Source organism: Leptodactylus fuscus, chromosome 2, assembly GCF_031893055.1.
Source record: "Leptodactylus fuscus isolate aLepFus1 chromosome 2, aLepFus1.hap2, whole genome shotgun sequence".
In the NCBI taxonomy this organism is placed as follows: Eukaryota; Metazoa; Chordata; class Amphibia; order Anura; family Leptodactylidae; genus Leptodactylus; species Leptodactylus fuscus.
Window position 1 is genome coordinate 224,482,584 of NC_134266.1, and position 13,043 is coordinate 224,495,626.

The 13,043-nt window shown below is 41.3% G+C and overlaps 1 protein-coding gene across 1 annotated transcript in view; it reads right to left on the reverse strand.

The window, feature by feature from the left end:
• Positions 1 to 573: 573 nt before the first annotated feature.
• Positions 574 to 13,043, reverse strand: part of GLI1 (GLI family zinc finger 1) — a 97,554-nt gene continuing 85,084 nt past the window's right edge. Inside the window, exons 2-12 of the mRNA XM_075265732.1 lie at positions 12,287 to 12,428; positions 11,833 to 11,931; positions 9,567 to 9,762; positions 9,122 to 9,275; positions 8,220 to 8,327; positions 7,291 to 7,431; positions 7,056 to 7,205; positions 6,477 to 6,641; positions 6,121 to 6,381; positions 4,852 to 5,134; positions 574 to 3,138 (exon numbers count right to left, since the gene is read on the reverse strand). Coding sequence (XP_075121833.1) covers positions 698 to 3,138; positions 4,852 to 5,134; positions 6,121 to 6,381; positions 6,477 to 6,641; positions 7,056 to 7,205; positions 7,291 to 7,431; positions 8,220 to 8,327; positions 9,122 to 9,275; positions 9,567 to 9,762; positions 11,833 to 11,931; positions 12,287 to 12,392 — 4,104 coding nt within the window. The 5' untranslated portion in view covers positions 12,393 to 12,428 and the 3' untranslated portion in view covers positions 574 to 697. The remainder of the gene's footprint in view (positions 3,139 to 4,851; positions 5,135 to 6,120; positions 6,382 to 6,476; positions 6,642 to 7,055; positions 7,206 to 7,290; positions 7,432 to 8,219; positions 8,328 to 9,121; positions 9,276 to 9,566; positions 9,763 to 11,832; positions 11,932 to 12,286; positions 12,429 to 13,043) is intronic.

The following is a 13,043-nucleotide window of genomic DNA, read 5'->3' on the forward strand; positions in this document are numbered from 1 at the left end:
CAGTAAACCATCCTCATGTGTGGCAGAGGTGAAAGGGCCAAATACTTGCGTAGAAAGCCACTTATTGTATGGGCCAAATTTGTGCTGGATTTGTTAAAGCCCTTGGGTACCTGAGTCCCGGGTTAGACAACAACCTCTATAATCTCTAATATTATACCTTTTACTATCTTTATAGTAGTAATAATTATGCATACAAATATCTCCTAATCTTTTAGTTGGGTTACTCAGTAAGGCTATTTGAAATACTCTGAATCCCATTACCAGGATGTCAAACTGGTAAACTGGAGAGTCATAGGTAATAATGCGATGAAACCGGATAGCAAATTGAAACCGAAATGTGTCAGCTAAACTAGTTAGCAGGTCTATGCTTTGTGTTTAATAACTAGGTAACAAAAGACTATCCTATATTGTACAGTCATAATACAAAAATAGCTGTAGGATATGTGCAAATTTGTCACACTAAAAGGTCCATGATAAAATAAAAAGAATATTTGGAGAAAGTTTTAATGAAAAATATATCAAGTGATCTTTTCTGTGTCAGCAAAACGTAAGACTTGCATTTTTTAAGCACACGGTATAATAAAGTCCCAGCATCTGAAGAAAGGAGGCAGGATTATGAACAAGCGCTGCACCATGTGTGATCGGCTTGATCTGGGCAGTTGTCATACAGGTCCATTGTACTAAAGCTTTATGGTACTCAGGAAATAGTGTTGAGGAACTTATTTTCTCCTGCTAAGGAGGACAGCATAGAGTTCAGGTCTGACACGGCCATATTTGGAACCATGGCAGCTGGATTACGGGGTGTGCTCAAATGGGAGGAAGGTTGAGATGATCCTGATAGACCACTTTCAGTTAAACTATGTGGCATCAGAGATGTGTGGTCAGTGTCATCGATGATGGCCGCAAAATCAATCTGAGTGTTTTCCAAATCCAAACTGTCTAAGGTATTAGATGCTGGACATGAGCTACTATATGGTATGGTGTCTGGTTTCACGAAACCCAGGTTGGAACCATACTGTCCATGCTGATGTCCATCACAACTGCCTTGGGGGTGATTTAGTGTTGTGGCAATCTTTTGGCTTCCTGTTTTCCCATGATGCATTTCAACTTGACCTGAGTAGTACATCATGCCAGTGGTGTCATTGGTGTCAGACTGAGAGTGAATAGGAGGCAGAGCAGGCATTCTCCTAGGGCTAGATTCTGCTGAATGGTAAGATGGACTAAGCTGAGAAGGGCTGCCCATGTATGTTGACTGGCTGGTCATGCTGTGCTGTCGGCTTAAAGGTTTTGGGCCACAAGGAGGATGTGGCATCATATCTGCACCATAACTCTGATTTCCCGGGCTCCTCATGATTTTAGAGTGGTTTGACTGGCTATCATGTGGGTTTGGACTCAATAAGCTGTTTTGAGGGTTCCTGTTCTGATAATTCATGTATTTGGGGCTCATATATGCCGATGCATGAGGTGTATTTCTGTGCTGGTTCTGCCCAGTATCGACATCCTCCCCAGGGCTGTTGACCATAGGCACATTTTTGGGCTGCTGCTGCTCCCACATTAGTGCTTGCTGGGATTGAACATAATTTCTGACCATCATTTCTTTGACTTGCATCATTGGTGTCTGTGACCTTCGTCCCTGAGGGCTTAGCATGTTTGGGTTAAGGCCGGCATTGTAGCAAAGGTTTGGTTGATTTTCCTGATGTCCTTGGTAGTCGCAGTTAGGATTCCCAGGAGATAAGGCCACTGTATTTGACTGGTTATAAGTATGCGGCTGCATTGTATGCGGCTTCATGTTCTGACAGGACATCATTGGGGGCATGGACTGATGAAATTGTTGTTCTGGTTTGATCTGAACTTGACCCAAGTGGTTATACCTTTCATTATTTACATACATACCCTGCTGTTGACAGGAATTGCTGTTTCCAAGGGAAGCTTGTTTGGTTGTTTCAGAAGCTGGACTTGAGTATTGGTTATGACACTGATTCCCTGGTGACATATTTGGTGATACCACCTGATGGTTTGCACTCTGGCCATCAGACATGTCCATGGTCGCTGAACTTACCTCGTGCCACTGCACAGGTAAATTGGAGCTGCCAGTAATTTGCCTTGTATTCTGGAAAGATGGATTATGAGCTGTCATTTGACATTGGTTTAATTCTGAATGACTCAATACATTGCTCTGACAGGAATGGTTATTCGTATTCATGTGTATACTGCCTACTGTTCTCTGAGGACTGGCGTATGCATTTTGATTTTGCATGTCTAACCCATGAAGTTGATGGTTAAAATTCATGTGGTTATTGGTAGTCATTTGAGGTCCTTGGCCTTGATAGTTCATATAGTGCTGCATTTCAGTACCAAGCATCATATGTTCCTTATTTTGAGATGTTGAATCGGTGCTTGCTGTCTCCATGAACACATTCTCGCTGATGCTGGGTGGACGGGGTGAAAAAATATGTCTTTGTAAATTCACATCAGATCCTCCATATGGTTGTTGATGTCCAAGAGTCTGCCGACCCATCATTGATGTGTTCATGTTTGACATACTCTTGAACCGCTGTACCTTGGGTATTACTTGAGGATCTCCACTAGGTCTTGCTGGGTCACTGGCCCTTCTTATTCCAGCTCCTGGTGCCTGAGAGGGATGAATAATTCCTGCACCATAACTATGATATTCATTGTTGCTGTGTCTTCTTTGGATGTTATTAGATAATGCTGAAGAGACAGAAGATCCACGGTAGTCACTGACTGCGAAAGCCATACGATTATTAGCACTCATTCTCTCCATGTTAGGAAGAGGAGTAGGTGGAGGTCCTCCAATAGCAGCAGCATACTTTGCCTTAAGTCTGTACTGCTGAGCTGGGGTAAGGCCTGGAAGGCCATTCATATTGGAATGTCTTGAGGTATCAGATGCAGTTTGGTCATATGTGTCCACCATGTTCCCTACCTCACCTTGCCTCTGATTGGAAAGATATGGCGACACCACTGAAGATCTACGACTCACTGTATAAGCTGAGCTCACTGTACTAGTTGTGCTGTTACGTCTGTCATTCATTTGGCTTATATGTTCGCTAGATGTCATCTCCATGATGTTATTATTGTGGGGCACACCACAAATACTAGGCAATTCTCCCTGAGAAACTGAAAAAAAAGACAAAAAAATACTCAAATTAATTCCAAGAAAGCTGTACATAGATATAGAGTTTGCAAGAATGATTTTTGATAAGATGTTGTACATATTAAAGACAACTTTGGTTCGTCAGGCAATAACCACTGAAGGACTTTGTTTGTTAGAAGAAATGCCCTGAATTATGAATTTATTCCCGTCTCTTTTTGTAAATAATATACATATACAATGAAGAATATATTTTTTAAATTGTTTAATGCTGGGACATGGCATAAACACCGCGCGCAGTTTGGACTTACAGTCACTGCAAAGTGGATGGGATTCTAGTGAATCCCATCCACACCTTGCAGAAAAATATATGTGCTGCGATTTCCAAAAATGTTGCGAGTTTGGGTATTACAGCATGTCAATTACACCTATGGAAACGCTGGCGGTTTTTCTATAGGTATACTGGAAGCATAAAGTCGACTGTCTGTGAAAAGTGCTGTGGGAAAAACTGTGTTGCCTTGCCTTGCTTTTTTGCTGCGACCCAATACATGGGGCCTTAGCCTAAACTGGTATTGCTTGATATCCTGTTGGTTTTAAGTTGCTTCCAATTGTTCACTGAATTCGTTTGGACATTCAGATTCCGAGGTTTAACAGATTATAGACTATAATCTAGATTGCAATCACAGATGTAATATAGCCATATAAATTAGAATATAGCTTGCCTTTGCTTGTCTGAAATGAACTGTGGTTGTTGTTCACATGGCTGACTGTTCCAAACACATGAACAACCACGAACCTTTCAGCGAACATTTGACCACCTCAAACACTTGGAAATTTAACAGATGAAAGACATTCAATGTTAATGAAGTGGTGACAGCAGAAAATGACGTACACTTTGTGAGTGTGTATTGGTAGTACAGCAACATGCCCACAATAAAAAAATCACCAACAGGTAAGTTTAGACCTTATACTCTGTCTACCAATAAGTATTTGGATACCCGGTAAAGTTCGGCGGAGGTTGAGATATGGAGTTATGGTCTGGGGGTGTTTCTCCTGGTATGGACTGGGACCCTTGATCCCAGTGCATGGTAAACGCAATGCAGACATCTATTGCACTATTTTAGATAACAGTGTGCTTCCTACATTATGGCAATTCTATGGGTCGGACGAATGTTACTTCTAGGATGACAATGCCAGCTATCATGTAGCGAGGTCTACCATGGCTTGGTACAGTGACAATCTGGTTAACTGACTGGACTGGCCTGCCCAGAGCCAGATTTGAACCCAGCAAGGACCTCTGGGACGAGTTGGATCGCCAAATACTTGTTGGTAGACAGTGTACAACAGATTACACAACATATTTTGGTTGTGACCGACTTTAGTTGCTGGTTGGCTGTAATAGATGAATTTTCAATGGATTATGCACAAACAACCATCAATGTGTATATGAACAACAATATAATGTGTGTATAGCCGGCTTAAAGACAGTTCAAGATAGCAGAAATAGAAAAATACAGGGAACTGGAGGTGAAATTGAAGTTAAATTATCCTACAATACAAATTCTTCACACATCTTCTCTGTACCACATGACTCCTGTATTTGCATTACCAACTGTGATATATTGCACATGTACATGTTTTTGGAATAATCCAATAAGAATGATAGATAAAAGAAACATTTAAGTTAGTGATATAACCTTATATTTTGTAGCTACTTAAACTGAATTAAATGTATTTACCTGCATTGTGGATTGCAGGCAGTTTTACAGACTTTCCAGAAGATGGCCCTTTTCGCATTTGATTCAACTTGTCGATCCTAAGGTTCTCTAGTTTCCTTAGAGCTGAAGCTCCTGCAGTGCCAATAGACTCCACTGAAGGAATATCATCCAGGTTGGAAAGGTCCTCAAAACTGCCTCCTGTGTTGGCATTCATTTCGACTCCACTGTCATTGTTGTTGGTGCTTCCCAAGGGCGACCTCTCGCTACTGCAAGATGACTGTCCACCAGGGCTCGCTTGGGACTTCTGCACAAAATAAAACCAAAATAGGCACAAGAATCAATGAAAATGTTAATTTTGTTAAGGGATGTGTATTTACAGGACTTTGAGATTGATAGCCTGTCCTTAGGAAAGGTCAATGTCAGATTGGTAGGGGTTGAACTACTGGCACTCTCACTGATCAGGTGATTGAAGATGATGCAGCTCCTGCATTGTCTACCAGGCAGACCTGTACATTTTGTAATGGCGGGGCCAGGTATTGCAACTCAACCCATTCACTACAATGGGATTGAGTGGTATTGAGCTGTATTATCAGGGTCTCACCTGCTAAAAATAAAGGTGCAAAGCTTTGTCTGCTAAAAGATGACGTCGAGAATCGGAATCCTGTTGATCTGATATTGATGACTGTTAGGGCCCCTTCACACGGCGGATACGCTCACTGCTTTGGAGCGTGTAAACGTTCCGTAGCAGCGGCGTCTAAAGCAGTTCCCATTGTTTTCTATGGGAGCCGGCATACGTGTGCTCCCCATAGAAATGAATGGAAAAAGCAGCCCATTCATTTTTATGGCGAGCGCGCGTCTGCCGGCTCCCATAGAAAACAATGCGATCTGCTTTTAGACGCCGCTGCTACGGAACGTTTACATGCTCCAAAGCAGTGAGCGTATCCGCCGTGTGAAGGGGCCCTTAAAGGGGCTTTCTGGGACTTTTAATTGATGATCTATGACCTTAGGATAGGTCATAAGTTGAAGATCCATGGGTTTTCAAAACCCAGGAGCCGCATGGATCAGCTTTTGCCATGTGATATAATGTTCATTGGTCACATGGCCTGATCGCAGTTTTGTCCCATTCAAGTGGATGGGCTGAGCTGTGATACCAAGCATACCTGTTCGATTCGGGTCCTGGGTGTTGGACTCTTGATGATCTTTAATTGATAGTGTATCCCAAGTATACAGTAGGTCATCCTTTATTTAGACTGGAAAACCTTTTAAATACTCACAAGAAAGATTTCTTACCAAGGACATATCTGGCACAGTCAGTCTTCCTTCCTCTTTTCGGACCTGAGAAGAGCTTGATTCCAAATCTTGCGGGATATCGCTCTTAATTCCTTGGGCCATGCCACCTTCATGTGGTGCATGACTCCTAGGCTGCCCATCACCTCGGTGTTTCTTTGTAATGTGCGCCTCAGGACCATGAACTGTCTTCACATGCTTTCTGAGCGAACTAGGATCTGTGTATCTCTTGGTACATCCTGGGATCTTGCAGACATAGGGTTTCTAAATATAAGGTAAAGATTGTTGAGCTGTGCTTACATGAGTTACAATATTAACATCTGGGCATGTTTAACATTGTCATAGACAATCCATCATACCTCATTAGAGTGAGTGCGATTCTGGTGCTTGGCCCGGTCAGAGGCATTAGAAAAGGCCTTGTTACAGCCTTCATGTTCACATACATAAGGCTTCTCCCCAGTGTGGGACCGTAGGTGTGTTTTCAGGTTCTCAAGGCGTGAGTAAGCTTTGTTGCAACCCTCAAACTTCAAGAACAAAACAACAGACAAAGATTTGTTTAGTTTCCATTGCTTATATAATATAGTGCCACATTTCATTTCTCTTTCTTAGGTATGTGCATGTCTCAAATGTCTCTCTTAGTTGTTGGGTGTACTTGGAGCTGGACCGGGGACAATACACTGCTGTATTATCAAAGGGTCGTTCGCGACAAGACAACCCCTTTAAACTAAAAGCAGTAAATGAATGTATAGGAGGCAAGTAATGCAAGTATGAACACCAAGCAGGATCATTGTCTGAGATCACTTTGTATAAATTTCCATAACAAAAACCGTATCAAGCTAACTAATGTCTGCCACCTTATCTGCGTTTTAACCCATATTTGAAGCACATGTTCTCACAGCTCAGGGCATGTTGCACTTGTCTATTTCCAGATGACTTACGGTGCACTTGTGAGGTTTCTCTCCAGTATGTCTCCTCATGTGGACCACTAACATGTATTGGGCCTTGAATGGTCTGAGTTCCCGAGAACAGTCCTGCCAGTGACATACAAACTCTTTCTTCTCCCCGTGGATATGTTCATTGTTTATGTGCTGTTAGAGAGTCATGGCATTAGTTTAATGATACAGATTTATCTTTAATCTGGTAATGTATGAGAGGTATCTGTAGCTGCCTTACATGGACAAGATGTTCCTGGGTATCAAACTCTTTTGTGCAGCTCTCCCAATGGCAGTTTGTCTCATAAACAGTTTCAGGCTCGTGTTTCCCATCTTCTTTTTCCAAGTCATCCCGTCCATCCAGCAGTCCTAATAATGGATCCTTTTTTTATATTGAAAAAAAAAAAAAAAAGACTTAAAGGGGTTGTCTGGATTTCCAAATGCATTATCAGTGAATACATTAGCATCTTTTTGTCTTAGCAGTAACAGTGGCTGTAGGGTCTCTCTCGGCTTTGCACGGACAGACAATTGATTTTAGTGGGTCGCTTCATTTTCCCATTAGTAGTGTTATAATGAAATACTTGCTAGGTTTCCCCATACATCAGAACTGATCACTGGGGGCTTCCAGTACTAGGACTCCCTGTGATCAGCTTCTAATAAAAACTATTTCTGGACAACCCTCTTTAAGATGGTCTTGGACTATACTCCCAAACACTTGAATCCTTGTATTTTTGTATCCTTCCCAGTAGAGATCTTAAGAGTTATTCTAGCAGTACTGACAGGCCATTTATTATAGTATCATGTGGCCAATCCATATAGAGTTGCAGCGCACCTCTGGTGGCATTTATGTCCCAGCAAAACAAAGGATAGGTCATAATTAACCTGTTGTTCACCTAATGGCATACTTTGAGGGCCATGGGGCCAGCACCGTAGACACAAGCTCCTCTGAGAGTAAGCTCATGTCTATTTTCAGCTTCATAGTGGTACAAAGTAATTTTTTGTGTCCATTTATTAACCTTCAATTTTTTGCAAAAATGTACCTAAGCACAACCTAGTTTCTAAGTAATATCATGCTTGCTGTTTTACTTTCTTTCAAAATATCAGTTTGCTTGTGACTGTTGATAAATTGTCAGTAGGTTATTGAAGAGAATACTGCTAATATCAACCTACCTGTGTCCCAGTAGAAGCTGGACTTGAGATGTCACCCTCTGATCCATCTTCTAGGCGTTTACTATTCATAGCTTCTAAGCCTGTACTAGATAGTGGCTCTGACTTCAGCTACAACAAGAAACAAATCTTATAAAGTTATCCATCCAATATGTGATATACTAAAAAGTATTAACTAGATGTTTACAATGTGTAAAAACAATACATTTATGCAGTGTTTTTTTAATAAATATTTTCTGTAAAAATGTACAATTTACTAAGCTGTCTTTAAAGGTTTGTCTCCTTTTGCATCCATTTTTCCAATGCGTTTTTATTATGCATAGTGAATACTAAAATAAATCAAGTCCTGTTGCCTTGGTTAACAATATCCAGACATTTTGTCTATATACCTTATATGCATACCTATGTATCATTGAGGTTACACAGGTGACAAACTCCTTGTAATCTGATTCTACAGTCATGTTACAGTCTTCATGTTAGTAGATGACGCTAGGTTCACACCCCATGCAGACCTGAATGATGGAGAGCCTGTCCGCTTAAAAAGTGGTTACCCGAGGACATCGGCGGGCCCCATATAAAGCCAGCAGAGAGAATAGTCCTCCTTGCAGTCTCCTATGGAGACTCCAACGCAGATGTGAACCTATTCTGAGGAATAAGAGGTGGTAGAACATAGTCTGATCTAGCACATGACTGCAAAGAGTTCATTTGTAGTCTGTGACCAAGGAGACACATCAGTTATAGATACTAAATGGTTGTTTTTTTTTAATTCTCAGTTTTTATTGAATTTTTTTTTAAATAAAGACTTTATGTGCTTGATTTTTCAGTTCAGCTACACAGGAGAAAAACAATTTTTTTTACATACATGTGTGCAAAGTACTCTAAAAAGCTAGGCAATAGATACCAACCTGACAGTGCTTGATAGAGGAGCGAGACTGCAGAACTCCCATTCCTCTGCTGGACAAGTGCTCATGTGAATTGTAAGACATTAAAGGGTTTGATCCATAAGCTACCCCTTGTGGTCTCTGATGATTAAGGCAATTTGGATAGCCAAGTGAAGGGCTGCAAAACAATACAATACAATATAAGCACCAGAGTAGTCATTCAATAACTTACATAGACAACACATTCTAAGCAACACAGGGATATGCTAAAATTGCTTAATATATGAACATCCACATATACAGAAACAATGTAAGCAGAAATAAAGACAATACATAATAGATATAATGGCATGTTTCCTTGGGATTATCAGCATATTCTTTGCTCAGACCATATCAGATGTCCATCATGAAGTAGATACTATGTTAGCTGTGGTAAGTTATTTTACAGAATAATTTTGTACTTTTATACCTGATTGTTCCTATTGACAAGTGACCGTAGGAACCATTGGCTGAGGAACATCTGGAGTTGATAAATGCCACCAATGAGTTAGGAGAAGTACGGATCATGGTCTGCAGGTCAATACTGGCATCTGATAGTGGAGATATAGACATCGCTCTCTTCTTGCTGAGCTTCACTGAACTTCTAGGGGTGGAGAAACGAGATCCTGAACAGAGAAAAACACCAAGTTTAAGTTTTTGTTGGGACCGAGTGGCACTTCTAAGACTATACCATAGTATTTTACACCAGAAAATTGATGCTAAAAAAAAAAAAAAAGAATTTTATATGCCATTTGTGCAAAACCTCTAAGTCTGTACCAACGGTATTTTTTACTCCTTTCTCACCACTTCTCAAAAAGAGGTTGTGGTGATGGTGTCCCGTGGATGGATTTATCATCATCATCTATGCCGTCTGGCCTAAATAATATCAGAAATCTATGCCAGCTACATAGAATTCAGTCTAAGCACATGGAGTGCTGGAAGAGGCCCTTGATTTATCATGACGTCCACAGCATCTGCCATCAGGGACACATTAGTAGGCCCCATCAGATAGTTGGTCTGTCCTGAACAACTATAAAGCTAATGTTTATAGCCAGCTTAAAGGTTTTTCTCTGGCTAAAGATGACCTATCCTAAGGTAAATGTAATTGTAATCTAAAGGATCTTTCTAGAACCTGCTCTATTCTCTGTGCATCAGCTAATGAGAACCGAACATAGATAGGGTACCGGATGTTGGACTCCCATTGATCTGATATAAATTACCTATCCTTAGTATAAATCATGAATATTTTTAGTTTGTAAAACTCTTTGAAGTGCTAGTCTGTAAGCTAAAGAGCTTGGACTCCAGGTTGATATGTTGTATTTAAACTGGTACCTAAAACAAAATTGTCAAGAGATGTATGCTACAGATTAGTATTATTAGAGGATTTCATAGGCTGCGCCTGCGCACAATCCTTAACTATGAGTATAAGCAGTGGCGTAACTACAGGGCCCGGGACATTAGGGGCCAGGTGACAGCTGCTAGCACTGCTATCATTATACTCGGGGGTCTTTTCCGACCCCGAGTATAATGATTGGCAGACCGGGAGAGGTAAGAAACATAAAAAAACACTGTTACTTACCTCTCCACGATCCTGCCAGGCCTCTTTCCTGATGTCCCTTCTGACGTCTCTGACATCACATGAACCCAGCCTGCGTCCCGGGTCATGTGACGTTCAACGTCATTGAAGAAGGACCGCAGCAGAGGCGTAGGAGCATAGGAGCTGGGGGACAGGTAAGAAACAGTAGTTTTTTATGTTTTTATTCCCCCGGGTGTCCGATTATTATACTCTGGGGTCTGAAAAGAGTATAATAATTGTTTATGGGTGTCCACTATGGGGTATAATACTGTGTGCAGGGGCCACTATGGGGGATAATACTGTGTGCAGGGGCCACTATGGGGTATAATACTGTGTGCAGGGGCCACTATGGGGTATAATACTGTGTGCAGGGGCCACTATGGGGGATAATACTGTGTGCAGGGGCCACTATGGCGGATAATACTGTGTGCAGGGGCCACTATGGGGGATAATGCTGTGGGCAGGAGCCACTATGGAGGATAATACTGTGTGCAGGGGCCACTAAGGGACATAATACTGTGTGCAGGGGCCACTATGGGGGATAATACGGTGTGCAGGGGTCACTATGGGGGATAATACTGTGTGCAGGGGCAACTATGGGGGATAATATTGTGTGCAGGGGCAACTATGGGGCATAATAGAATGCACAGGAATGTGTAGGAGGGGGTCGGTCGAGGTCTTCGGTGTCGGTCGGGGGGTGGGGGGGCCATGTCAAAAGTTCGCCACGGGGCCCCGCCTTTCCTAGTTATGCCACTGAGTATAAGGAAAAAGTATGTTTTTGTACTATGTTAGTCAGTGGGTATGAAATATAAAAAACAAAAAGCTTGAGAGTCTTCAGTAGTTGATAAATTTTTTAATGGCTCACTAATAATGATGACAGATTATAAGCTTTCGGGATAAATCTGATCCCTTTCTCAGGGATCAGAGTTTCTGAAGACTCTCAAGTTTTTGGTTTTTTATATAACTATGAGTAGTATTAGGTCTATACAGGGGTTTCAGGCTATGTTGTGAAAATTGTGCAAAGATTTGTCATAGAATTTGCATTGCGGCCCAAGGACGTCAAGTTCACCTCTTCATTATTTAACCATACATCTTAAATATTTTCCAGGAAGATACTCACCATCTCCTGAAGCCATCTGCTCATTGCTTTGTGCAAGACTAAAACCATGTTGGCTGGTCATGAGGTTGTTCTGATGGCAGTAGGGGATCTCATTCATCCCTGGAAGTCACATTACACAGAGATGAAGACACAACAGTTCTCTAGTCATAGTGCACATTATGCGCACAACAATAATGATAATTGATAAAACAACATTTCAGATCAGAGTTTACATGACATTTATAGCCAGACAGTATAAGAGCAGCATTAGAACATGAGCGCCTTGTTTGATGCTAATCCAGAAGAACAGTAATTACCAGACAATGGAAAGCTCTCAACGCAACGTCTATTTACTGAATCATCCCATGGCTGGCTGCCGTCAGGCTTGTCTTAAGAAGTGGGAAAACTATGACCTTTGTGTGACCTTTACTCCCATAATCTGCACCTAGCTGTCTCATCATGACCAGATACTGACCTTCAGCCATGACATTGGGTGACCTCAGGTAGCAATGTTCAACATAACTGTTCATAGGAGGGTTCATGGCATTGAACATCGCAGGCGGGCACTGGCGGGACGCCATTATGAGAGCAATCTCTAGTCAGTGGTACATTTATCTCTACAAAACAAAAACAAAAAGCAAAACATGTCATACAAAAGTGCAGCAAACTGTATAATATACACAAAGCTTCAGCAGACGGTTATAAATCATGTGCTGCTGAGGGGAAGATGGGGTCACCAAATAATGTGGTCATCTCCTTCATTGATGACCATATATGAACATAGGATATTTTCTGCAGCTAGTTCCATTTTCTTGCTAGAGATCATGACACATGTAACAATGCTAAAGGGGTTTCCCATAAATATAAATTTGTAGATAATTAGAAAATAATAAACATTTTTGCAACTATAAATAATTATTAAGAATTTTTCATAGGTTTAACAATGTTTTCTAATCCTCTCAGTGGTGACATCTTTTGTCTTGATCAGTTGTCAATGGCTATGACCATGAACAAAGGAACATTCTCTGGTCTGAGAGGAACTTTCTTCCAGTTGTGGTTTCCTTATTGTGGCCAAGTTATCTTTTTATTCATATAGTGTCCCTGCCTGATAACCCGTCCAACCAGAGGAAATCATGGCTGGATTTTTGACAAGTCTCTGACCATAGAAAGTTTCTGCAGTCATGCTTGTATCCACTAGCCACTGATAAAGACTGTCACCATTAAGATGGATA